At 42.5% G+C, this 26,280-nt stretch overlaps 1 protein-coding gene across 7 annotated transcripts in view; it reads left to right on the forward strand.

Annotated features, from left to right (window-relative positions):
- Positions 1 to 3,323: 3,323 nt before the first annotated feature.
- NSD1 (nuclear receptor binding SET domain protein 1) overlaps positions 3,324 to 26,280 on the forward strand; it is a 145,180-nt gene continuing 122,223 nt past the window's right edge. The window contains exons 1-3 of one of the 7 annotated variants that reach the window (XM_043912370.1): positions 3,324 to 3,459; positions 5,377 to 5,490; positions 6,228 to 6,317. In XM_043912370.1, coding sequence (XP_043768305.1) covers positions 5,461 to 5,490; positions 6,228 to 6,317 — 120 coding nt within the window. In that variant the 5' untranslated portion in view covers positions 3,324 to 3,459; positions 5,377 to 5,460. Of the gene's footprint in view, positions 3,460 to 3,998; positions 4,256 to 4,366; positions 4,534 to 5,376; positions 6,318 to 26,280 lie in introns of those variants that run through there. The other 6 variants (XM_043912369.1, XM_043912368.1, XM_043912366.1 and 3 more) reach the window with 6 other exon arrangements.

Genomic DNA, 26,280 nt, shown 5'->3' on the forward strand with positions numbered 1-26,280 from the left:
CTCTAAGACCTTGCAGAAGGGCTTAATCTTTCGGGCCTCATTTCTGCATAGGGCCGCTAAAGGTTTAAAGGAACTCATGCATGTCAAGCGCCCAGCATGGTGTCCAGTATACCACATAGACTCAGCAAATATTTACTGATTCTAATCTCTGTCTTAAGGATGGGAGGCACAGGCCCAGAAAAGTTCCTTGTGCTGAGACAAGGAGGGCAGGCCACAGCCCTATCCTTTCCTCCCCTACTTCGGGAGCTAGTGTCCTTGTGAGAATATAGGGTCCTGTGGGTCCCCTCAACCAAATGCTGGCACCCAACAGGTGCTTAGCCTTCTGAATGGGAGTCACCAAAGGAAGCTGCTGTGGGTGAGACCTCTATAGCCAAATTCTACTCTGAGAGGCAGGAAGGAACCCTTGAGTTATTCCAGGAAAGTCCAGGAGGTTTTCTCTGGGATTCCAGTCTTTTCCCTAAGACCATCATCAGTAAGCTGTTCATCCCCAGCTGCCTGTCCTCCTCCTTTAGCTCCTACGCCCATTCTGTGTGGGGCAGTGGGAAAGAATCCACCTTCCTATGCAGGAGAAGCACAGGGGACTTGGGTTCGAACCCTGAGTCGAGAAGATCCCCCGGAGGAGGAACTGGGAACCCACTCCAGTATCCTTGCCTGGAAAATAACCTATGGACAGAGGAGCCTGGCGGGCTACAGTCCTCGGGTTGCAAAGAGTTGGGCATAACTGACCACATAGGAACGAGACCTGTTCCGTGGGGCCTGTGAAGTTGGAAAGAGAGAGGTTTGTTTAGGTCAGTGATGTCTAGAGGTCAGCTCTGGAGGAACCATTGTCCTTGTCCCTCTTCACACCTTTGCACCTTTATTTAAGAGTTTTTTTCCTAAGGCTGGGGGTTTCCTAAGGTAGGGATCTCATCCTTTGTTTCCCCAGCATCTAGCAAAACTGCCTGAAATGCAAAAAATGGTTGCTGAAAGAAGCAATGAAACACATCTCAGCATTTATCAAGTATGTAGTCCGTATAGTCTCCAAACACCTTTGCCTTGCAAGAGCCTCAGAGCCACCCTGTGCATTGGAAACCACAGGTGAGGAAACTGAGGCTTGTGGCTTTTTAACTGAGTGGCTCAAGGCCATTGAGTGGCACCTCACAGGCCCTCAGGACAGTCATGGGAGAGTAAAGGGTTGCAAGTAATCTGAATTGGGGCAGTTGTTAGGAGGTCAGTCAGAAATGACTAGTTCAAAAGATTAGGTGTGAAGGAGTCCCAGGTGGCGCTAGTGGTAAAGAACCCGCCTGCAAAGGCAGGAGACATGAGATGCTGGTTCGATCCTTGGGTTGGGAAGATCCTCTAGAGGAAGGCAACCCACTCCAGTATTCTTGCCTGGGGAATCCCATGGACACAGGAGCTGGGCAGGTTACATTCCATACCGTGGCATAAACTTGGACATGACTAAAACAACTTAGGATGCACAAGAGAAGGAGCCAGTCAGAGCTCCCCCATTGAATTGACTATAAAGGATTAGCAGGAGTCACTCCTTAGCAGAACAAAGGGCGGGTCCTTGTAGGGCGGGACCCTGGAGTGTAGACCCAGCTCTTCTTCGACTCACTGCCAACCTGACTACGCACTTGGGAACAGTCAGGATACCTCATTGTCTTCTACGGAAGGAGGCCGCCTGAGGTCACAGTGCTCTCCTCATCACACTGGTTTCAGGGGACACCTTCCTTCCAAGACAGCCTGCTTGCTTTCTTGGCAGGGATGCATCCCAGCACTCAGGTGTGGTAAGGACCTGTTGTCTGTCTCCTTGGCTGGTCTGTGGGTCTTGGAGGAAAGGAAGCTACAGGCATCCTGAGCTCCAAGTCTACTGGGGCCAGTTTCGGGGTGAAGGCTGGGTAAGGCTGAAGGACGGAATTTAGGGAGCCGCAAGCGAAAGCCAATACTGCGCAAGACAACGCCAAAAGTGCCTTTCTCCCAGGTGGGCTCGCTATTAACAGATAGAAGGATGGCGGGTAAACACTCCACTGAGGCAATAATTATGCACATTTACTAAGCCCTAGGAGGAATGGTAGTCACGTGGCTCTCGAGGGCGGCGCCCTCAGCTTTGAGATGGAGTTAACTCTAATCACAGAAGGCTTTCTGGAGGAGGCGGAATTTTTACGGCGGTCGTTTGTGATTTTCTCTGAACATCGAGGATGAACTTAGCACTCTAGGGACCAGATAGGTACCCAGGGTGAGCTTTCTGTCGGGAGCAAGCCGGGAGGGGGAGGGGGTCAGAGTTGGATCGGGTTAGGCGAAGGGCCTGGGGGAGGTCGGCGTCGCGGGGTCGTTATTTGGGTTTCCCCACTTCGCGGTGTCTTTGGTGATTGGACGCGGTAGGCCAGTGCTGCGGGGCCCCGGGTACTGGGTGCAGGCCTCGAGGTGCCAGGCTCCCGAGGGCAGAGCGTCCCAGACCAGGAATTAGGCGAGCAGTCTTGGCGGGGCCAGCCCGGCGGTCCGCCCTCCCAGCGCTGTTCCGCCGGGGTCCCGATGCCCGGCCCTCAGGGGTGAGGCGCGCGCTCCCCGGGGAGCAGGGCTGCGGAGCAGGCGGCCTGCGCGGGGCGGAGGTGGCACGAGAGGGCCATCTGCCTGGGTGCAGAGAACTGCAGCGTCCGCGGTGCGAGGCTCGGCCCCTCCGGGCCCCGAGCCCGCGTCCACTGCCCCGCGCGCACACACCTACTGACGCCCGCCCGCGCCCCCGGCCCGAGTCCCAGTGCCAGGCCTAGACCCGGACTAGGCGCGGGAGGCGGTGCAGGGATTAGTGGACCCCTCCCCCAGCGCTCCCCTCGCCCCGCCCGGGGCTGCGAGACCCCTGGGCCCGGGGGTGACGAGGGAGCTTCGTCCCGGCGGTGCCCGGGCTGGGGACTCGGCCTCACTGGGCGGGGGCTGCACCGCGGCAGGCCGAGGTGCGGGCGCGCTGTCAGATTGCTGCCCGGCTCGGGTGCGGGGGGTGGGCTCAGCGCGGGGGTCGCTTGGCCTCATCCCCCCACGGAGGCCAAGGCTGGGCGGGCAGTGCCCGGGCGGGTAACCCGACCCGACCCGGCTCCCGGGAGCCGCTCACCCCGCACGGCCGGGCAGGGGGAGGAAGAGGAATGGAGGGAGGGGGAAGGGAAGGGATGGTGGGTGAGGGGCTGTGGGGACCGCAGGGCTGAGTCCCCGGCCTGTCTGCGCTGCTCTAGGGCGGCTGCCTTTGGTGCCCGGGACGAGCCAGCCCCCTGCCTCGCGGGCGTCGGGCCTGCGGCAGGAGGGAGCCCTGGGGCTGCACAGGCTTGGCTCGGGGAGGCAGACCCGAGCTGCTGCCTCCATTTTGTTTCCTGCTCTGCTTGGTCTGTGGTGGTGGTGATGTGGGCTTGGGGTGCGGCCCGGCAGGGGGTTCACCTGCGGCCGCCGCTGCTCGGGGTTTGAGGCCTCGAAGACCCCAGCCCAAGCCCCCAGGTGAGCCCCGCGGTAGGAGGGGGGTTGCCTTGGTCTCGAGCCCGAGCCGAGCGGGCTGAAGGCAGGTGCCCAGTGGATGGGGAACCCGGGCTGTAACCTAAGATGGAGGCCGGGACTGACGCGGGCCCGAGCGGGGCTGGCGGGGCGGTCGGACAGGCCTCAGCCCAGCCAGGTGCCGCCGGGGCTGGGGCTCCAGACCGGTAGGGTGCTGGAAACGTGTGCAGCCCGGGGCCGGCGCAGCTCCCCGAGGTAGGTGAGGGGATCGGAGTGCCACCCACGACGCCCGCAGGCCCCGACACTCCGGGGAGGCGCGCGAGGCCCCTGGGGAGCCCGCCTCAGGCCCCGCCCGGGCAGTCGGGCCGGCCCGTAGGCCCGGGCCGCGAGCGGGCGCGCAGGGGGAGGGGAGGGGGCGGCAGCGGCGGCTCCGCTGATTGGGTGGCGCGCTCGCGAGCCCGACTTCACCCGCCCTGAACCCCGAAGAGTGAGGCAAAGGAGCGCGCGCCTTGGGGGAAGGGGTGCGCGCGCACTCGGGGCCCCAGCCGCACGCGGGCCGGCGCGAGGCGCTCGGTCGCACGCGCCACCGCGGGGGCGCGCGCGGTGGGGGTGTGAGGAGGAGGAGGCGGCGGCGGAATAGGCCGGGGCAGGTCGCGCTTGCTACCTTCTCTCCTGAAGAGAGACGCGGGGGGAGGGGGGTGCGGCGAGCGGCTCCACGCTCTCCCCACCGCTCCGCTCGCGCCCCAGTGTAATGAGGGTCACCCCCTCCCCCCAGCCGGCCCGGGAGGGGGCGCGGGGCACGGTAACTAGTGCGCTGGGGTAGGCGGCGGGCTGGCGCGAGCGGATGGGGGAGGCGGCCGGGCGGGGAAGATGGTGGTGGCCGTGAGGTGAGGGGCGCGGGGGAGGGCCGGGCGCGGCGCAGGGTTGGTGGCCCGCGGCGTTGCAGCCGCAGGCCCCCTCCCCCTCCATCACTACCAGCCGGGCTCAGGCCTAGCCGGCCGGGCCTCCGCGAACTTCCTCCCCGCGCGGCCCGTGCCCCGCCGGCCTCCCGCGCGCACCTCGGCCTCCGCCTCCCTTCAGGTAGCCGGCTGGGGGGCACGGGGCCGGCTGCCCTCCTGCAGCAAACTTTGCTTGGTGCTGAATATTGATGAGTGCGATCGGCTCGGCCAGGAGGTGCTACCGGCGCTGCGGGAAGGAACGCGGCCCGGGCAGGCGGCGGCGGCGTCGGCAGCAGCCATGTTTGTCAAGCTGTAGCAGCTGCTGCTGCTGCCCTGACTCGGCTTCACCGACTGCCTCCGTTTCTCCCCCTGCCGCGTTCCGGCCTCCGGGCCTGCGGCTGTGGACCAAGCAGGCCTACAATCAGAAAGGAGAGCTTCGGGGTGCACCCGCTTCGCCGACTTACTTGCGGCCTGAGCACGGCCACTGCAAAGGCTCGGGCGCCAATTGGGGCGCAGGGTGCAGCGCTATTGTGACCGCTGCGCCCGAGCGAGCCAGGAAGGATGGGGGGGGTAACCTTTTTGTGCAGCGTCCTGGAGCCCCCCTCGAACCCTACAGCCCCCTGCTTTTGGGAGATCCGGCCTCTGGACTCCTAGCGGGGGAGGGGAAAGACAATCCTGTTTGAGATTTGGAAATTTCTACTGCCAACGGGATTTTAATTTTAGATCAGCCCAACTGTCCACCAGTCTGCAGGAAAAAGGGACGGGCTGTTTCCATGTGGCAAGATCTACCCGTCTCTGGGAAGATGGAGTTCGCGGAGGCTTACCGAGGCCGTTTTTCCATCGTCAGCTGGGGAACTTTTTCCACCCATGGAAGTGCAGCAGAAAAGCATCGAGGCCACTAGGCCTTGAGAAGTGGCTGCCATTTTGAAGTTAAGAGTCAAATGGCCCATTAACTCAGATTAATTGCCGTGTTTTTGGATTCCAGGTTGATGCTGGCCCAGGATGGATCAGACCTGTGAACTACCTAGAAGAAATTGTCTGCTGCCCTTTTCCAATCCAGTGAATTTAGATGCCCCTGAAGACAAGGACAGCCCTTTCGGTAATGGTCAATCCAATTTTTCTGAGCCACTTAATGGGTGTACTATGCAGTTATCGACTGCCAGTGGAACATCCCAAAATGCTTATGGACAAGATTCTCCATCTTGTTACATTCCACTGCGGAAACTACAGGATTTGGCCTCCATGATCAATGTAGAGTATTTAAATGGGTCTGCTGATGGATCAGAATCCTTTCAAGACCCTGAAAAAAGTGATTCAAGAGCTCAGTCGCCAGTTTGCACTTCCTTGAATCCTGGTGGTCCAACAGCACTTGCTATGAAACAGGAACCCTCTTGTAATAACTCCCCTGAACTCCAGGTAAAAGTAACAAAGACTGTCAAGAATGGCTTTCTGCACTTTGAGAATTTTACTTGTGTGGACGATGCAGATGTAGATTCTGAAATGGACCCAGAACAGCCAGTCACAGAGGATGAGAGTATAGAGGAGATCTTTGAGGAAACTCAGACCAATGCCACCTGCAATTATGAGCCTAAATCAGAGAATGGTGTAGACGTGGCCATGGGAAATGAACAAGACAGCACACCAGACAGTAGACATGGTGCAGTCAAATCGCCATTCTTGCCATTAGCTCCTCAAACTGAAACACAGAAAAATAAACAAAGAAATGAAGTGGACGGCAGCAATGAAAAAGCAGCCCTTCTCCCAGCCCCCCTTTCACTAGGAGATACAAACAGTACTATAGAAGAGCAATTAAACTCAATAAATTTATCTTTTCAGGATGATCCAGACTCCAGTACCAGTACATTAGGAAACATGCTAGAATTACCTGGAACTTCATCATCATCTACTTCACAGGAATTGCCATTTGTAAGCAGTTTTTGGTACAACTTAAATATATACATTAATGTATATATACAGGCAACTTAAAGGGAAACTATAAAAACCTGTTATAACTAATTGGTTTTTGGTTGTTTATCAGTTCACATATGAAAGCTTATTGCTAATGATAAGCTCTTTGGGAAAATTTTACTTTGATTTTTTCTGTATTATATGAGTTTGATTCTTTTCTGATTTTCCAAGTTAACTCTCCATTGAGGACTGGTTAAGAGTTAAGGTTTTAAGGGCATTTGATTGAGTTCAGAATTAAGTTTTCAAGATACAGGTATACATTTGTTTAGCTTTTTTTTTTTTTTTTAAAAGTGGCCTTGGCTTTGGCTTGCTGGTGTCCTGAGTACAAGAATCAGTGAATTACCCGGAGTCCTATTTTTGTATAAGGCATGGCTTATAAATTTTAGTTGATAGGATGACTTGCAGGTTGAAGTACATTTTGGGTTCACATTCAGGGTAGCTAAGATGAAAAGACCTTTTTGGACATCAGTCAAAATTTAAATTAGGCTATTTTTTCTGAGGTACGTGTTGTACAGCATCCTATGGTAACGACCACCATCAGAGTAGGCTCTTGAACCTTTTCTACTTTTAAATTTTGAAGTGTATGTATGTGTGTGGTATGGGTGTATATAGAAATGGGGAAAAAATGTACTTTGAGTTACTCAGTAGTGCTACCTACTATGTTAGATTGTGGTAAGTGATACTTGCTTTTTAAAAATCTGGTCTTCACCCAGAATTTTTGACTGTCCCTAGTTAGCTAAATGACCAGTTGACTTCACTTACCCTGTTTCATCACTTTTAAAATCTGAACCAGCTTGATTGTTAAAAGATTCCTTTCAACTTTAAATATTTGATTCTGATTTTGTTTCTGCCTAAACACATTGTCATGGTCATCTGTTATGTCACCAAAGGGGATCCCATTCCCTCTCCAAGATGCCTCTGAAATACTCTGTAAAGATTTAGATAGAAAAAACTTTATGGTGTGTAGTGATGGTTTTGAGTGCATTAAACGTTCATTTTACTATATAGCCCTGCTGTTCTTTAAAATTAAGAGTGAGAATGTGGGTGTGTCGCTTTTGTTTCTGTTGATTCATATTTTAAATATGCTTTAGTACTACTTGATTTCTTAGTTTGGCAGTTGCAGATTTTAAAAACTTGTTTCAGTGGTTATCTTGAGTCTGTTTTGTCCTAGATATTTTTTAGGGTGGATAGGCTGTGTTGGCAGCCTATCAGCAGCTCAGACAAATCCTTCTTGTTTCATTGAAATGTATTTTACATGTGTATAGTTTTGTCTTTACATAAAAACTTAGATCAGAAGGTGGAGATACATGTTTCTCTAGAAGTGTAAGTGTAAATCTATGTGGTTCTTATCAAAGAGATGTCATCATTGGTTCTAAAATACTAGACCCTTTAGAAAAAAATGTTATGCATCTAAAATGAGAGTTAACAAACTTCTATAAGTGTAGAAAAGTTTTTTTCATCTAGAAAATAAAATTACTCACAGACTGTGGACTTGAAGAAACCAGTATCTATTCTTTTTTTTGACCGTCCTGCATGTGGCTTGTTGGATCTTAGTTCCCCTGACCAGGGACTGAACAGTAGTTCAGTCTTAGTTCCAGGCCACGGCAGTGAAAGTCCTAACCACTGAATGCCAGGAAATTCGAATCTTTATTCTTGTAAGTCTTTCTTACAGATTATGGATAAATCTGAATTGCTTCATCCAAAATCTGTTGCTTTCATTTTCGCCTTTGATATTTTCTGAGAATTTAAAGTGAAGTCATTCTCAAAATGCAAATTTAGTTTAAGCTTGAGAAAGGTGTAATTAAAAGAAATTCCATGTGGCTACACACTTGATGTATTCAGACTATTCACAGTAACTGGTTGATGCAGCAGGTATGGAGAGCACTTACTCTGTATTAGAGCCTGCGCTTAGGGCTAGAAATTTTAGAAAATCTTTTGCACATGCTATTGTCTTTTTCTGTATGTGATATTGTGATAGAATAAGATTCTCCTGGCGAGAGTAACGAGTACTTATTAGGATTTTAGACGAGTACTTATTAGGATTTTAGAACGAGTAATTATTAGGATATTAAACCCTCTGTCTGGAACTAGAGAATGACAACATAATGCAACATTGTATTGCCAGTTGTTTTTGTACAACTAGCTGTCAGCAGACTGTTTGTCTCCTGTCATAAAGGAGCAACTGCTTCAGTTTACCTTCATGCTATTCAGTTACGTTTTCTGCATACATTGATGTGAAATGGTTGTCATTGTAGTTAATAATCCTGACCTGGTGTTTTTCTATTTAATTGGGATGATACTGTCTAATTTCTGCCAATGTACATATATAGTATACAGTGCTTTGTATATTGTAGGTGCTTGAAAAAAAATCTTCAAGGAAGGTTGGTTCCCAGAGCTCCAGGTTATAACAGGCAATAACTTAGTTTTAAGTGCTTTGGTCTGTATTGTCTCATTGGGTCTTCATAGCCTTGTAGTAAAAAACAAATGTCATGGAAGGTCTAGGTCCGCCTTAAAGGTACTTGAGATTATTGGGGATAAGACTGAAAACTATTGAAACCATAGAATTATTTGAGTACTCTTGGTTTTCTTTAGGGACTTTTGAAGGTCCCTAAAACTCTTGCCTGGGCCTGAAGTAACTCATGGTTTTCTTAGTAGGCTGATTGCAGCAATTGTTTGATATTCTTCCTCATTTAGGTACTTTATGGAGGTAAAATTTAGTTAATTTATACTGTGGCAGTATTCATGAATTTTGGGAATTCTCAAAGTTCTTAGGATGTAGGCAGCCTCCAGAGTAGTCTAAAGTATATGTTATGTTAGTGATTCTCTCTATCTGAAGAAGACCACTAAAAATGAACACAATTAAAATTGAGGACTAAAATTTCACAAGTAAATAGGGAGGAAAAGTTTTATTTAGATTTTATATTGAAATGTAAAATTGAGAATTAAAAAAGTCAGTTTTAAACCTTTATCAAAATTTTGATTATGATGGCAACTATTTTTTTTATAATAAGGCAAGAATCAAATAGATTTTTGCTTTTGGCTATGATGGGTCTCCATTGCTGCACATGGGCGTTCTGTAGTTAGCGGCGAGCACAGGCTGCTCATTATTGCGGTGCTCAGGCTTCTCGTGGCAGTGGCTTCTCTTGTGGAGCATGGGCTCTGGGCGCCCGGGCTTCAGTAGTTGCAGACCTCGGGCTCTAGAGTGCTGGCTCGGTAGTCGTGGTGCAGGGGCTTAGTTGCTCAGTGAGGCGTGGAATCCTCCTGGACCAGGGATCGAACCAGTGTCCCCTGAATTGCAAGGCAGATTCTTAACCACTGGACTACTGGAGAAGCCCTCAAGTAGGTTTTTAAAAATTTTGTCTAGCAAAATTTTACAATAGGTAGATGGATACTTTGTTTTACTTCCATTTTCTTACCATGATCATAAGGATACATTTTTATAAAATATTTAGGGACATAGTCTTAACTAAGGTATTCTTTCAAAAAAATATCCACTATGCAGTTTCAGGTGTATACCAAAGAAGAGAAAATGGTTGAATTTCCATGTACTCCTCACCAAGCTTTAAGAATTACTGATATTTTTCCAATTTTGTTTTATCCTCCGTCCACTATGTCATTTCACTAACTTTTCTTAATCCTTTGATGTTCACCATCTCTCTCTTTGAAGCTCTTGTCCTGTTCGCCTTGTCAGTTGTCACTTGTTTATTGGTTGACCTAGATCACCTTTTTCTTGCCTGTAATTAGAGTAGTTCTTTATTATTTACATTAACTTTAAGAAACACAGCATCTTTGTGCCAGATTTGTTTGCAGTTTTACCTTGTAATTGATTTGCCCTAGCTTGTGCTTCATTAGGTAGAGACAGACACTATATTGTATGTGGGATGGATGTTTAAATAGAGACTTTTTTGGGAGCCATTTCAGAATAGATATCTCAGTGTTGTGACAGTATCCCCATGTACAGTGTTGGAGATGCAGAAAATATGAACCACCTTCTGTACCAATATGTCCAACGCTTGTCGTGTTGGTGCCTGAGACAGAAATGGGGTTCTCTCTTCCCTTCTCATCATCTCAGCAATTCTCTGCTTCTTCCTTTCCTGTCTCCACACTTCTCAGCTTCTGTTCTTTCTCTGACTCTGTTCTGCTGGAGGTCCTGGTTTTCTTCATTACTTTCTCCTTTCTGCTGGGATCTTTATTCTCAACCTTCGCTACATCACTTTTTCTGCCTAAAAACAGAATGATATCTTTCTATTCTAAAGAATCTTCCTCTATCCTCTAACCCCTGTGATTAGTTTGCTGGGGAATCTTGAGAGTTGTCTACTTTGTTTACCCCTCCTTAAAGCCCTGTGGATTGGCTTCTCTACTCTGTTGGAACTGTTCTTTTCAAAGTTACAACTGACACCTCCAGACTTATTCTACTGGATGTGCAGTGTTTTGACCACTACTCCTTTAAATAGTCCTTTTTGGACTGCTTGTTCTCTTTTCTTCCTCTTTTCTGTCGTTCTCTACAGTCTTATCTGCTTTTATTAATTCACTTCTCTGCTGTTTGAAAACTTGATCTGACTTCTGATCTTCAGACCAAGAAACAAATTTCCAACTGAGTTTCTCTTCCACCTATAGCATACTTACCTACTTTTGACTGTCTACTTTTTGCCTACTTTTTGCCAAACATGCTTTTCCTTCTGTCTTTTAAAAAAATATTTATTTATTTGTTTGCCCATGCCAGATCTTAGTTGTAACATGAGGCATATTTGATCTTCGTTGCTGCATTCATGATCTTTTAATTGCAGCCTGTGGGGGTCTTTTAGTTGTAGCATGCAAACTCTTGCTGGATGTGGGATCTAGTTCCCTGACCAGGGATCAAACCCAGGCCTCTTGCGTTGGAATTGGGGAGTCTTAGCCACTGGACTGCTAGGGAAATCCCCTCCTGTCTTAATGATGGCATCATCCTCCAGTTCTTTTCAAGGTTGGAAACCTTGGAATCACTTGTTTATATGATCAAAATGCACTTGAGTGCCTTCTCAATGCCAGGCACTGCTTGTATTAAAAGGAAAGATACAGTCTGCTTTTAAGGAACTTTACCATGCAAGGAAGACTAGTGTAAACAATGACAGTACAGAATACCAATGGCCTGGTAGAAGTTATAGAGCAGTACTGTGGGAGTTTGGAAAAAGTCATGCCTGGAGCAATGTGGAAGAATTTCATAGAAGGTTATATCTATTTAAGCAGAGACATGCCAGTAAGTAAGGAGGAATAACATATGAAAGTGGCAAGAAATTCTTTGATAGGAATCTGAGAGGAGCATGATTGTCAGGAGGTAAGTATAAATTATAGGCCTTGTATTCCATGTTATAGGGTTGAATTTTTATGCTGTTTCCATTCTATTATGTTATCTTTATTACTGGTCTTCATATTGTTTTTCTTTCCAGTCTGTCTGGAGAGACAGACAGAATTACCTTTGACTTTCTTTCTTTTTTTTTTTTTTTACCTTTGACTTTCAAAATGAGAAATACGAGGTGAGGTCTCTGCTGGGGCTTCCCTGGTAGCTCAGATGGTAAACAATCTGCCTGCAATATGGGAGACCTGGGTTCGATCCCTGGGTTGGAAAGATCTCCTGGAGGAGGGCATGGCAATCCAGTCCAGTATTCTAGACTGGAACCCCATGGACAGAGGAGCCTAGTGAGCTACAGTCTGTGGGGTCACAAAGTGTCAGGACTGAGTGACTGTAAGCACACAAACAAAACACAGGTCTCTGATGAAAGCTTTACCTTCAGTGCTTAACTCTTCTCCCCATTTGCCTAACAAATAACGCCCAAATTGGGCTTCCCTGGTGGCTCAGAGGTTAAAGCGTCTGCCTGCAATACGGAAGACCCAGGTTCGATCCCTGGGTCGGGAAGATCCCCTGGAGTAGGAAATGGCAACCTACTCCAGTATTCTTGCCTGGAGAATCCCATGGACGGAGGAGCCTGGTGGGCTACAGTCCACGGGGTTGCAAAGAGTCGGACACAACTGAGCGACTTCACTCACTCACTTCACTGTCTTTGATGAGACCTCATCTTGGCTTTCCCAAATCTCGTATGCTAAACCCAAGATATCCTGGCTGGCCTGAGTTCAGCCAACCTGGACTATTAGTGGTGCCTTACTTCACAGTCCCTTGGCTTATGCCTTTCTCTTTCTGGTCTAATTTCAGCATTTAGTATCTTAACAGTGTGTAGCGTGATGCTTTCTTTGTAGCAGGCCCTCATCGTACTTATGGAGTAGAAGAATGAATGGTACTATTACAGAGATACAAGTTGGGAAGGGGAGTAAATTTTAGGTAGGAACGTGATCAAAGGGTGAGCTGTTATCCTTAATGTACCAAATTTCAAAACTTCAGAGACTTTTTTTGACTTCATTCCCTCATGCCTTCAGTTTCTAAGGGCTTTGAATTTGTGCTCCTTAAATCTCAAGCTTTCATTTTCCTCTCTATTCTCATGTTTAAGCTCTTACTTAAGGATATTAAGTCATATAATAGTTTTGTAGGACAGATTCCTTGAGATGCTACCTGTTTAGTAGAAGTCCCTAATCTCTTTGAGCCCATTCCTCATTTCTAAATGGGACAAATACTGTGCAGCCTTGCACATTTGAGAGAATGCAGCAAGATAATTTATCTGAAGCAGCTAGCACAGTGCTATTTTTGAAGTAGGTGCTCGGTAAGTGATGCATGTTATTCTATGCCAAGAGCCAAATGCACATTTGGAAGAATTGTGAATTTTGAACTATAAACATATCGTTATAGTTTTGCTTTTTTATGTTTATCCAAACTCTTCTTGCTTAATTGGTAAGATAAGAGCATTGGACTATTTGACAGTTTCAGTTTTTGTTTAATATCAGGAGAATTGGATCCATTTTTTGATTGGTAATCAGGAGAATTTAATTTGGGCCATAAATACAGTATCTTTGTGTACTCCAGCTGTGAAGTGGTATAATTTGTTACATTGTTGCTCTTTGCTGGGTGTTCTTTGTCATGGATATAAATGTTTCATTTCCACCCCCTGGTTTGCAGGAGAGCCCACCTCTTTTCTGGTGGTGGACTTGATTTTCATTGAATGATCATTTCTGAAGCTTTTTAAAAATGATCTCAAATGAGGAAATTGCTAGGAATCTTTTTAGTTAGAAAAGTAACATAAATTCATGGTAAAAGTGAAAAATGGAATATTAATAAAAAAAGATCTTTATTTCTGTCACCTTCATATGCTCCCTCTTTTTTTCTTTTTTTGGGTCAAACTGCGACTTGTGGGATATTATTTCCCTAACCAGGGATTGAACCTGGACCCTCTGCCGTGAAAACAGAGTCCTAACCATTGAACTGCCAGGGAATTCCCAATGCTCCCTCATTTTCACTCTTAATATTTTATTAGAATTTATTAGAATTTTCTTGTGTTTCTAGACCTTTTTTGTTTTTAAATCTTTTGGTCGCACAAGTGGCCTCATATACATATTATTGAATACTTTGGTTAATATATTAAGGACATGCATTCAAATGAACATGTAGGTAGATTTTTTTTTTATTATTGAAACTTTTATTGAAATTAGTATAAGTTCACATGCAGTTGGTTGTAAGAAATAGTACAGAGATCTCATGTGTGTTTTGCTTGATTTTGCAAGTGGTATGTTTTGTGAAAGCATCTAATACCACAATCAGATTATTGACATTGGTATAATCCACCAAACCTACTCAGATGACCCAGTTTTTGTTTTTCATATTCTTTTTTAAAGAAAATACTTTATTTCTATAAGGACATACTCCAGATATCCCTGGTTTTACTTGTATTTGTGTGTGTGCTGTGTTAAGTTCTTTGCATTTTTGTCACCTGTATGGATTTGTACACTCAGTACCACAGTTAAGGTGTTTAACAGTTTCAGTGCCGCAAGGGTCTTTCCTGTGGCCCTTTTGTATCACATCCATCTTCTTCCTGGCAATTCCTCCTCCACCTTTGGACAACTACTAATCTGTTCTTTGTTTCTAAAATTTTGTCATTTAAAAAGTGCCCGTAAATGGAATCATGCAGTATATATATGTGTGTGTATAGCCTTGTATTGGGTGTTTTCACTTATAATTAACTGGAGAGTCATCCAAGTTACTGAGTATATTGATATTTTATTTCTTTTTGTTACTGAGTAGCATTCTATCTCACACACACACACACACACACCAGTTTGTTTAACCATTCCCCTGTTGAAGGACATCTGGGTTTATTCTAGCTTTAGGCTATTGGAAGTAAAAGTGCTGTGACCATTCATATATAGCTTTTGTGTGAACATAGGTTTTCATTTTTCTGGGAATAATGCCCAAGAGTACAATTGCTGAATCATATGTTGTTGGCATGTTTGCTTTTATAAGAAACTGCCAAGCTGATTTCTAGAGTGACTATACTATTTTACATTCTCACCAGTAGTGTGTGAGTGATCCACTTTCTGTTCATCCTCACCATCATTGAGTATTGTCACTATTTTTGTTTTAATCATTTTGATAGTTATGTAATAATATCTCATTATGGTTTTAATTTGCATTTCCGTGATAGCTAATGGTGTTGAACATCTTTTTGTGTGCTTATTTGCCATTTGTATATCCTCTTTGGTGAAATATACTCATGTCTTTTGTTCATTTTCTAATTAATTTGTTTGATTTTAATTGTTGAGTTTTGAGAGTTCTTTATGTATTCTAGATGATCTACATTCTTTATTATGCCTGTATACAAATCCTAATTTTTAACTATTACATCTTTTAGATGACTTATTAAAGAAACTATATAATCATACAAACTTGTGGTTTCCCCTTAATAAATTGGAACAGATTTTAGTGTTACTGTTATTAGGTAAAATTACTTTATTAAGTCCTCTAAAATTCTTTTCACATGTCTAGTGAACTTACAGGAAATACCATAATACTATGTTAAAGATTGCTGGAAGGATAAAATCCATTTTGGAGGATGAACAATTATATTTACACATTAAATTAAAAATAATTACTGGTTATATGATATCCCCTCATATACCAAGAAGAATCTGAAGGTAATCTTTCTCTGTAAATTATGAGGGTATTCCCCTTGTCATCGCTATAATTTCTCTTGACGCAGTAATTGGAGCTGTTGGGTATCCCTGACGATGGCGCAGTGTGTGTTGTGCAGGCTCTGTCTATACCCAGTAAAAACAATAGACATTAATGCCATGCTAACTGTTAATGAAATTTTATGTCCAAAGGCATCTCTTTTTAATGTTTTAGATGGTTCAATTGACAGTGTATTGACTCTTATTTTTCTAATTAACATACGAAGAAAAAGCATTTCCACCATGCCGTGATCTGTAAAGAATTTCAGAGCAGTGGTTGAGAGGTAATAAAGTGCTACATTTGAAATGCTTTTTTAATGTAGTAGAGCTTTAGGGCAGAAGTGTTACAGTGCTGGTAATTATACCACTGAAATTGGTTACTTGGTGGAGTAGATACTGGAGTTTAAGTAAAGTCTTGATAGGTACCTTAACAATTTCATAGTAATGCCTGTGGAATTGTTCCTAAGGATAAACTGGTGATAGTGGAATTATCAGGGCAGTGGGTTAATTTTCATTGTGTCTCAGGTGTGCCTACTTCTGTATGGTTTTCCAAAAGGATTGTATGATTTTACACAGTTCTAAATAGTGTATGAGTCCGACGTTTTCCTCCCTTTGATAACAAACCAACTTTGATGGCATTTTTTTTTTTAAGTTTTTTACATAATTAAATAGATGCATACTGCTACTGAAAGATTGATTTAATTAATACAATTTTATTGAAAATGATTTGTTTATGTTTGTATTTCTCCTGTGGCCTTTGCTGTCTGTATCCTTCGCTGACTTATCTGGATTGTAGTGTTTTGTAGCTATTATCCTTTTATTTTATGGACGTAAATATTTCCTCTCAATCTGTTTTTCATTTTAGTTAATAATTTTCTATAGTTGTAGAGCTGAAGTTTCATTTTTCAAATAGCCAAATCGGTGTTTTGGAGTAATTTCTTTTACTGATTTGAAGCTTATTGTGCTTCTATATATTCGATAAACAAACTTTACATGCTTGTAAAAATTTGAAGAAATCCTGTGTGCTACAGTCTTACTGATTTAATAGAGATTTTATTTTAATGTCCAGCACTATACAGATAATTTTTATTGTGTCTTTAGTATTCTTTTTGGAAACAAATTCTTTTAGCTGTGGGAGAAATGTTTCCTTTTGTATTAGGGAAGCAAATTATCCTCAAATTACCCACAAATTGAGTAGTCTAAAACAATAAACATTTCTGTCATACGAAGTTAGGAATAAGGGTGTGGCTTAGCTGGATGATTCTGCCTTTCTCTCATGAGATTACAAGCATGATGTCCTTCACTGCTGCAGTCATTTGAAGGCTATTGTAGGATCCTTGTCCAAGATGACGCACTCATATGGCTATTGGGGAAAAAAACCAACATATGGCTGTTGACTGTAGGAGACCTCACTTCCTTGCCTTGTGGGCCTCTCCATAGGGCTGCTCACAGTGAGTAGCAGGCTTTCCCCAGAGTGAGTGGTTCAAGAGAGGAGAAACCTAACAAGGAGATCCAAAGAGATCTACAGTGTGGGAGGGGAATACCTTGAAATGTGGATCACTGGGGGCCACTAGGGCAACTAGTTACCAGCCCACCTAGTAAGAAATAAACAGTTTTAATTAAAGGAGAAAGCTTAAGTATACATAGTAATACTTTTTATTAAAACTTTTAAGCTGAGCTAATGGACCTTGGATTGTTGAATTAGGTACATGATTGAAAAATATAATATAGAAAGATAACTAATGAAGTACACTGAAGTACTCTTCTACCTTGCCTGCTTAATTAATACTTTCAATTCCTGTGGGCCTTCCACCTTTTTGTATGACAAAGGTAGCAGATTGTGCACACTTAATCTTTCTTTTTCACTTAATTTGTTGTCTAAATCTTTACATTTTTGAACAATATTTTCTCATTCGTTTATATACTTGGATAGTATTTTATTGTATGAGTGTATGAACATTTTCATTCCACATATTCTTTTGCTGAAAGGGAACAACTGTGTACATAAGTCATTGTGAATGTATGCAAATAAATCTGTAGGGTAAATCTCCAGGACCAAATTCTGGGTCAAAGTTAAATGTTTATGATTTTGAAAATATTGCCAAATTGCCCACTAAAAGAGTATATGTATTTACACTCTCAGCCAGCAGTATATGAATTTGCCTGTTTCAATGGGGATTCTTTATTTCTTTTGTCATAGTATGAAATTTAGCATCCTAACTTTTTTTTTTTTGCCACACTGTGTAGCTTGCAGGATCTCAGTTCCCCAACCAGGAATCAAACCTGGGGCCACCGCAGTGAAAGCCTGGAATCTTAACCATTAGACTACCAGGGACCGCCCCATCCTAACCAGTTTGAGGTGTACAGTTCAATAGTATTACGTGTATTTACATTTTGTGCAGCCATTCTCCAGCACTCTTACCATCTTAGAAAACTCTCCTGTTACACAGCTGTGCCCTTTCCCTTCCTGCCAGCTCCTGTCAGCTACCATTCTGCTTTCTGTTTCTGAATTTGACTGCTCTCGAAACCTCTTGTAAATGGAATTATACAGTGTTTATCTTTTTGTGATTACCTTATTTCACTTAGTGTAATGTCCTCAAGAGTTTACCCATGTTGTAGACTGTTAGAATTTTCTTCCTTTTTAAAGATATTCTGCTGTATACCACATTTTTTTATCCATTTATCAGTCGGTGGCCATTGTGAATTGGCTTTTGGCTATTGTGAATAATGCCGATATGAACATACGTGTACAGATATGTCTTCTAGATTCAGTGGGGTTCTTTTTTTTTTTTTTGGTCACACCATGCAGCTTGTGGGATCTTAATCCCCTGACCAGGAATTGAACCCACGAACTCAGCAATGAAAGCACAGTCTTAACCACTGGACTACCAGGGAATTCCTTATGGGGATTCTCCCATCACGTACTAACCAGGCCCAGCCCTGCTTAGCTTCCGAGATCAGATGAGATCGGTCGCGTTCAGGGTGGTATGGCCGTAGACCTTATGGAGATTCTTTAAAGCTCTTTTTTTTTCCCCTTAATTTGGCTCCACTGAGTCTTAGTTGTGGCATTTGGGAATCTAGTTCCCTGAGCAAGGTTTGAGCCCTGGCCCCCTGCAGTGGGAGCACAGAGTAGAATCTTAGCCACGGGACCACCAGAAAAGTCCTCCTGTGGGGATTCTTAGGCTACTTCTTATACCCAAGGGAGAAGAAGGAATAATTAACGTTTATTTGATACCTAAATGACCTATAATTTGGATAGTCGTTTTTTTTTTCCCCCCCTCTTCCCTCTCTTCCTTTCCTAAGGTATGTTTTGTTGTTTAAAGCATGGACCTGTAAAAATCAAACATCCTTTGCATCATGTATAATTTTTTTCAACATTTCAATTCTGAGTATATGTCTTATAAATTGAAAAAGCAAAAAAGGGCATAGTAACTGCATTTTAAAAGATCAAGATAAAATTCACATATTGTAAAATTCACCTTTTTAAAGGATACAACTCAGTGTGGCTTTAGTGTATTTACAGAGCTGAGCAACCAAAACCACTGTCTAATTCTAGAACATTTTATCCCCCAAAATGAAACCCATAGCCAGCAGTCACTCTTCATTTTCCCCTCTCCTAGTCCCTGTCAACCACTGATTTACTTTGTCTCTATGACAAAGTATTTTATTTGTTCTGGATATAAATTTCATGTAAGTGGAATTATACAACCTTTTGTCTTTTGTGTCTGACTTCTTTCATTTAGCATGTTTTCACATTTATCTATATTGTAGTATTACTATAAGTACTTAATTCTATGTTATTGCCAAATAATATTGCATTATATTGATAATCATATTTTGTTTACCCATTCATCTTTTTATGGACATTTTGTTTGTTTTCACTTTTTTTGGCTGTTAGGCAGTAATGCTGGGTTCCCAGGTGGCACTAGTGATAAAGAACCCATGTTACATATACCTGCCAGGTATATGTAAGAGACACAGGTTCAATCCCTGGGTCAGGAAGATCCCCTAGAGGAAGGCAGAGCAACCCACTTGCTTGTTCTTGCTTGTAGAATCCCATGGGCAGAGGAGCCTGGCAGGCTGCAGTCCATAGGGTCCCAGAGTCAGACACAACTGAAGCAACTTAGCATGCATGCAGGCATGATACTCTTGGAAACACTTGTGTATAGGTTTTTTTAATGGATATGTGTTTTCAGTTCTGTTGGGTATATTCCTATGAGTGGTGTCGCTGGGTCACGTGGTGACTGTTTATTATTTTGAGGAACTGACAGACTGCACCATTTTATCATCCTTTTAATGATGTATGAGAGTTGTAATTTCTTCATATCCTTGCCAACACTTGCTTCCCTTTTTTAAAATTTTAGCCACCCTGGTGAGTATTATGTGTTATCTTGTTGTGATTTTGATTTACATTTCCCTGATGACTGATGTTGAGACTCCTTTTATGTGCTTTTTGGCCATTTGTATAGCTACTTTGGCGAGTCTATGTTGTAAATTCTTTGTGTATTTTTTAAAAATAGGGATTTTTTAAATTGTTGAGTTTTAATTGCTTATATATTATGGATTGTTTCTTATCAGATATGATTTGCAAATATTTTCTCCCATTCTGTGGATTTTTTCATTTTCTTGATGGTATCCTTGAAGCACAAAGGTCTTTATTTTCTTAATTTGGCCATGCTGAGTAGCCACCGAGGGATTAAATCAGGGCCCTTGGCAGTGAAAGCTTGGAATCCTAACCTCTGGACTGCCAGGGAAATCCCAAAGGTTTTTAATCTTTTTTAAAAAAAATTTATGTTTGGCTGCACTCGGCCTTAGTTGTAGCACTTGGATCTTTAATCTTTGCTGTAGCAGGTGGGGCCTTTAGTTGAGGCATGTGGACTGTTAGTTGCTGCATGCAGGACCTGGTTCCTTGACTAGGGATCAAACCCAGGACCCCTGCAGTGGGAGACCACTGGACCAACAGGGAAGTCCACGCCACACAGGCACACACCCCTGTGTATATAAATATGTAATTAGCTTATTTATGTGGCTGTGCCTAGTCTTGGTTGCTAGTGGATCTTCGTTCCATCACGCAGGATCTTTCGTTGAGTGTATGGACCCAGAGCACACAGGCTCGGTAGTTGTGCACAGTTCGTTTCCCAACCAGGGATGGAACCTGTCTCCCTGCTTTGGCAGTTGGATTCTGTACCGCTGGACCACCAGGGAAGCCCTCCTGGCTGCCTTCCCCCGCCCCCTGCCTTTGTTTTGTTTTTCATATTGGCTGCGTTGAGTCTTCATTGCAGCACATGGGTAACTTAGAGTTGTGGTGCTTGGACTTCTCATTGTGGAGCACGGCTGCTAGAGCTTGCAGGGGCAGTAGTAGGATCGCACAGGCTTCTTGAGTTTCGCTTAGTTGCCCTGCTGCATGTGGGATCTTAGTGTCTTAGTTCCCTGAAAAGGGATCAAACCTTTGCCCCTTACATTGGAAGGCAGATTCTTAACCACTGGACCACCAGGGGAGTCCTTCCCTTCCTTCTTTAGTACAGTATATTACATTAATTGATTTTTCTGTATGTTGAAGCAGCCTTGTGTTCCTAGGATAAATTTCACCTGTTCATAATATATAATATTTTTTATTTGTTGCTGTATTTGGGTTGCTAGGATTTTTGCATCTTTATGCATAAGGGATGCTAATCTGTAGTTTTCTTGCAATGTCTTTCTGATTTTGGTATCAGGGTAATACTATTCTAATAGAATGAATTTCATTTTTTAACATGATTATTTTTAATAGTAAGAGTTACGTTCTAAGTTTTCAGTTAAGAGTAATTTTACCAGATACATTTTATTATAACTTTGCATTTTGAAAATTGCTGACATTGAGGCAGTACATTCTTCATTCATTACTCAATAATTTTTTATGTACCAGGAATGCGTAAAATGGGAATATGGTGGAAGCTGAGGCGGGGCAACTGTGCTAGGCTGAGGGGAGTGTGATTTAGAATTCCAAGGTTTGAAATAGCTGCTGCTTTGAGAGGATAAGAAGTTGAATATGGTGTGATTAGTTTGGGAAGGTGGGGTAGGAAGGGATGATATTGAAGGGAGAAGTTAGGGTCTAGGTCTTTCCCTAAATTCTCCCATTTGTTTTTTTTTTGTTGTTGTGTAAGTGACTGAAGTGATTTTTTGTGTATTTGTGGCTGTGTCGGCTCTCCTATGCAGCACGTGGGCTTCTCTCTAATTGGGTTGTACGGGTTTAGTTGCCTCGCAGCATGTGGATCTTAGTTCCCTGACCAGAGTTTGAACTCATGTCCCCTGCATTGGAAGGCAAGATTCTTAACCACTGGACTACCAGGGAAATCCCTGATTGAAGTGATTTTTTTTTTTCTATTTGTATTTTACATTTGTATTTATCGTTAACCTGTTTCTGTTTTTTACATTTTGATTGCTGCTCGCTAGGAAAAAGCATAGATTAAATCCCATTAAAAGAAGTCATAAGAATCTTACCTTATATTAGAAAGGCAGTTTATGATTGTAGAAAAACTAGGGGAGGAAGCAGTCCCTTAGAGTTATTTGGAAGGCTGTGTCTTGGGCTTAAGTGCTCAGTTATGTCAACCAAATAAAACATAACTCTCAAAAAAACAATTGTGGGCTTTGGAGTTGGACATGTCTCCATTTGAGACCAAGACTTGATTCCTTTGTTTTCCTTGGACAAGTGACTTTTCACCCTTAGTTTCTTTTTTTCTTTTTTTTTTTCACCCTTAGTTTCTTAATCTATAAGCTGTTTTGAAAATTAACTCATAGAACATGGTGAATATTTGCTGCTATTTTTAATTACCATAGTTAACAAATATTGCCCTATGGTAGGCAGCTAGGCTCTGTACTAAACACTTAACAAGTATTAGTTCATTTAAACCTCAGAACAAGCCCACATAAGTTGCTGGGCACAAACGTTACTTCAGGTTCACACATTAAGAAATGGAACCCAGGTTATGGTGTTGGTGTTTCAGCTAAAGCCATCTGGCTTCAGAGCATTTTCTCTGCTCTACTACAAGGGCGCTGTTCAGTACATTATGTATTTTTAGTGGACTCTTGTCTTGTTGGGAGTGGGAGATTAAAATGAGAGGTAGAAATTTGACAATTAGTTTACATGTCAGTTTGGCCTGAAATTTGGCTTCCGTGGTGGTTCAGAGGGTAAAGCGTCTGCCTGCAATGCAGGAGACCTGGGTTTGATCCCTGGGTTGGGAAGATCCCCTGAAGAAGGAAATGGCTACCCACTCCAGTATTCTTGCCTGGAGAACCCCATGGACAGAGGAGCCTGGTAGTAGGCTACAGTCCATGGGGTCGCAAAGAGCGATTTCACTTTCACTTTCACTTGGCCTGAAAACATGAATAGAAGGGTATATGTCATTAGCAAATCTGTCCTGTCCTGTACTTCAAAGTCAAATGTAACTTCTGTCCAGTATGAGGATTTATTTCTGTCTGAATTATGAGTTATCTCTGTGAATAAATAACTGAATAAATAACTGCAGTGTAAGTGTAGCTATGTTGTAATAAAATGTTCTTTCAGTTTATCATAACCAGATGTGAATGTTCCATTTAAAAAATAGTTACCTTAGGAAGCTAGGACTTTTTTAAGAATTGAAATAAAATTTAAATTAGTTTAAATTTACCATTTAAACCACTTTAAACTGTCAGTGGCATTTTTTATATTTACAATGTTATATAACCATTACTGCTAATTCCAGACCATTCTTATCACTCCAGAAGTACTTAATCATTAGAACAATCACTCCTCTTTTCTTCAGTCCTTGGCAACTACTGATGTTTTTCTTTATGAATATGCCTGTTCTAGGCATTTTGTGTAAATGGAATCAAAGTATGTGGCATTTTGTGTCTGGTTCCTTTTACTTAACCATCATGCTTTCAAGGTATATCAGTATTGTAACATGTGTCAACACTTTGTTCCCTTTTATGGCTGAATAACATTCCATGGTTTGAATATACCACATTTTGTTTATCATTCATCAGTTGATGGGCATTTGAATTATTTCCACTTTTCAATTATGATGAATTATGCTGCTATCAATAGTTGTGTACAGGCTTTTGATTGACTACCTGTTTTTAAATCTCAGATGTATGCCCTCCAGTGGAGTTTCTGGGTCATATGCTAATTTTGTTTAATCTTTTATCCTCTTTTATTATTTTTTATTGAGGCATGATTGACATACAAAAAAGCTATACATATTTAGTGTATTTATCTTAATGAATTTGAAGATAAGTATGCATCTGTGAAACTCACCATATATGATACCATAAGTAATACCATACAATTAATTTAACCATAAGATCTACTCAATAAATTTTAATTATATAATACAGTATTGTTTATTATATGCACTATACAGTACATCTGTCAGTCTTGTTTGTCTTGTGTAAGGGGAACTATGTACCCTTTGATTTGTATATCCCCGGTTCTCCCTCCTCCCAGTCCTGATAACCTCCCAACCCCTGATACACCCGTGAAAATCACCGTTCACTTTTAGCTCCTATGAATTTGACTGTGTTGAATTCTGTATAAGTGGGATCATATAGAGTTTGTTCTTCTGCGTCTGGCTCATTTCCCTCAGCATAATGTCCTCCATGTTCATGTAATAGCTAGTGGCAAAATTTCCTTAAGAAAATTCATAATACTCTGCTGCTGCTGCTGCTGCTAAGTCGCTTCAGTTGTCCGACTCTTTGCGACCCCATAGACGGCAGCCTACCAGGCTCCACCTTTCATGGGATTTTCCAGGCAAGAACACTGGAGTGGGTTGCCATTGCTTTCTCCACATAATACTCTATTGTACATATATATCACATTTTCTTTATATGCTTGTCTGTTGGACACAGTTGCTTCTGTGTCTTTGCTGTTGTAAATAAAATGCTATGGTGAGCATGGGTGTGCAGATATCTATTTGAGATCCTGATTTCAGTTCTTTTGAATATATATGACAGAAGTGGGATTTCTGATCGTATTTTTAATTTTTTGAGGAACCTTCACCTAGATTCCCATGGTACCAATTTATATTCCCATGAATAGTATATAAGGGTTCCCTTTTCTTCATGTATTCTCATCAACACTTGTGTAAGTTATTGATGTGCTCTGGATGCTAGGTGCTTACCAGATATTCGATGTGCAAATATTTGCTACCATTCCCTGAGTGTTACCACTCTTAATAGTTGATAATGCCCTCTTTTGCAAAGAGAACTTTAATCTTGATGATGTTCAGCTTAATCTTTTTTCCCTTTTGTTGCTTGTGCTTTTCATGTCCTTACTATGACTCCATTGCCAAATCCCAGGTTGTAAAAATGTACTGCTGTGTTTTCTCTTAAAATTTTTATAGTTTTAGCTTCTACATTTAGATCTTTGATATATTTGAATTAATTTTTGTGTATGGTGGGAGGTAAGGGTCTAACTTCATGTTTTAAATTAAAATTTAATGGCTTTATTATATAATTATCACAAATATACCCATTTAAAATATATAATTAGTGATTTTTAGTTTATCTATTGAGTTACATGTCCATCACCACAATCTAACTGTAAGTTTTTTTTAAAAAACTATTTATTTATTTAGCTGTGTTGGGTCTTAGTTACGGCCTAGGAGTCTTCATTGCGTCATGGAGATCATTCGCTGGATACACAGACTCTAGTTGTGCCCAGGCTCAGCTGGGGCGTGCAGCCTTAGTTGCTCCGAGGCATATGGGATCTCAGTTTCTTGATCAGGGATCAAACCTGCATTGCAGGGTGTGTTCTTAACCACTGGACCACCAGAGAAGTCCCTGTAAGAATTTCTTTATTATTCTATTAGCAATCATCATTCTCAGCCTGAGGCAACCAGCAGTTTTATGTTCTTTGTTTATGGATTTTCCTATTTTGGACATTTCATATAAATAAAATCATATAATGTATGGTCTTTTATGATGAATTCTTTAACTTAGTTTAATAATTTCAAGTTTATCCATGTCACAGCATGTATCAGTACCTCAATTTTTTGTGTGTGTTTGAATAATATTCCATTGCATAGATACATACCACATTTTGCTATCCATTCATCAGCTGATGGATCTTTGGTTTACCTCCACAGTTTGGCTGTTGGAATGCCAGTGTGAAGGTTCATGTAAAAGTTTTTGTGTGGACACTTATGTTTTGTTTTTTTTTTCTCTCGGATATATACTGAGCTTGAGTCCACATTTAATGCCAAAATTTTTAAATTAAATGTCACAAATAAGAAAATTATTATTTATGAAAATTACAGCTGCTTCCTTGCATACTCCCAGTAGTCTCTCTCTACTTTTTATAAAAATTGATGTAAATTAATATAGCATAAAATTAATTATTTTAAAGTTTATTTGTCATTGGCATTTAGTACAGATATTCACAGCATTGTAGAACTACTACCTCTGTCTAGTTCCCATAGCATTTTCATCAAGTCAAATGAAATGAAAATCCCATGACCATTAAAGTCATTTCCTATACACCTCTCGTCTTAGCTCCCAGCAGTCTGTCTCTATGTCTTGCTTATTCTGGATATTTTATTATAAATGAAGTCACATATGTGTGACTTTTTTTGTTTCTGGCTGCTTCTCCTTAGCATAATGTTTTCATAGTTTATCCATACTGCCTGTACACCGAAACTTCACTCCTGTTTATGACTGAAGAATCCTCTGCTGTTTTTATACACCACATTTTTTTCATTCTCCATTGATGGACATTGGTTTCTTCCCACATTTTGGCTATTTTGATTAACGCTGCTATAAACATATGTGTACTAGTCTCTTTGTGGACATAACTTTTCATTTATATTCACTGTATACC

Source organism: Cervus elaphus, chromosome 9 (genome assembly GCF_910594005.1).
Source record: "Cervus elaphus chromosome 9, mCerEla1.1, whole genome shotgun sequence".
In the NCBI taxonomy this organism is placed as follows: domain Eukaryota; kingdom Metazoa; phylum Chordata; class Mammalia; order Artiodactyla; family Cervidae; genus Cervus; species Cervus elaphus.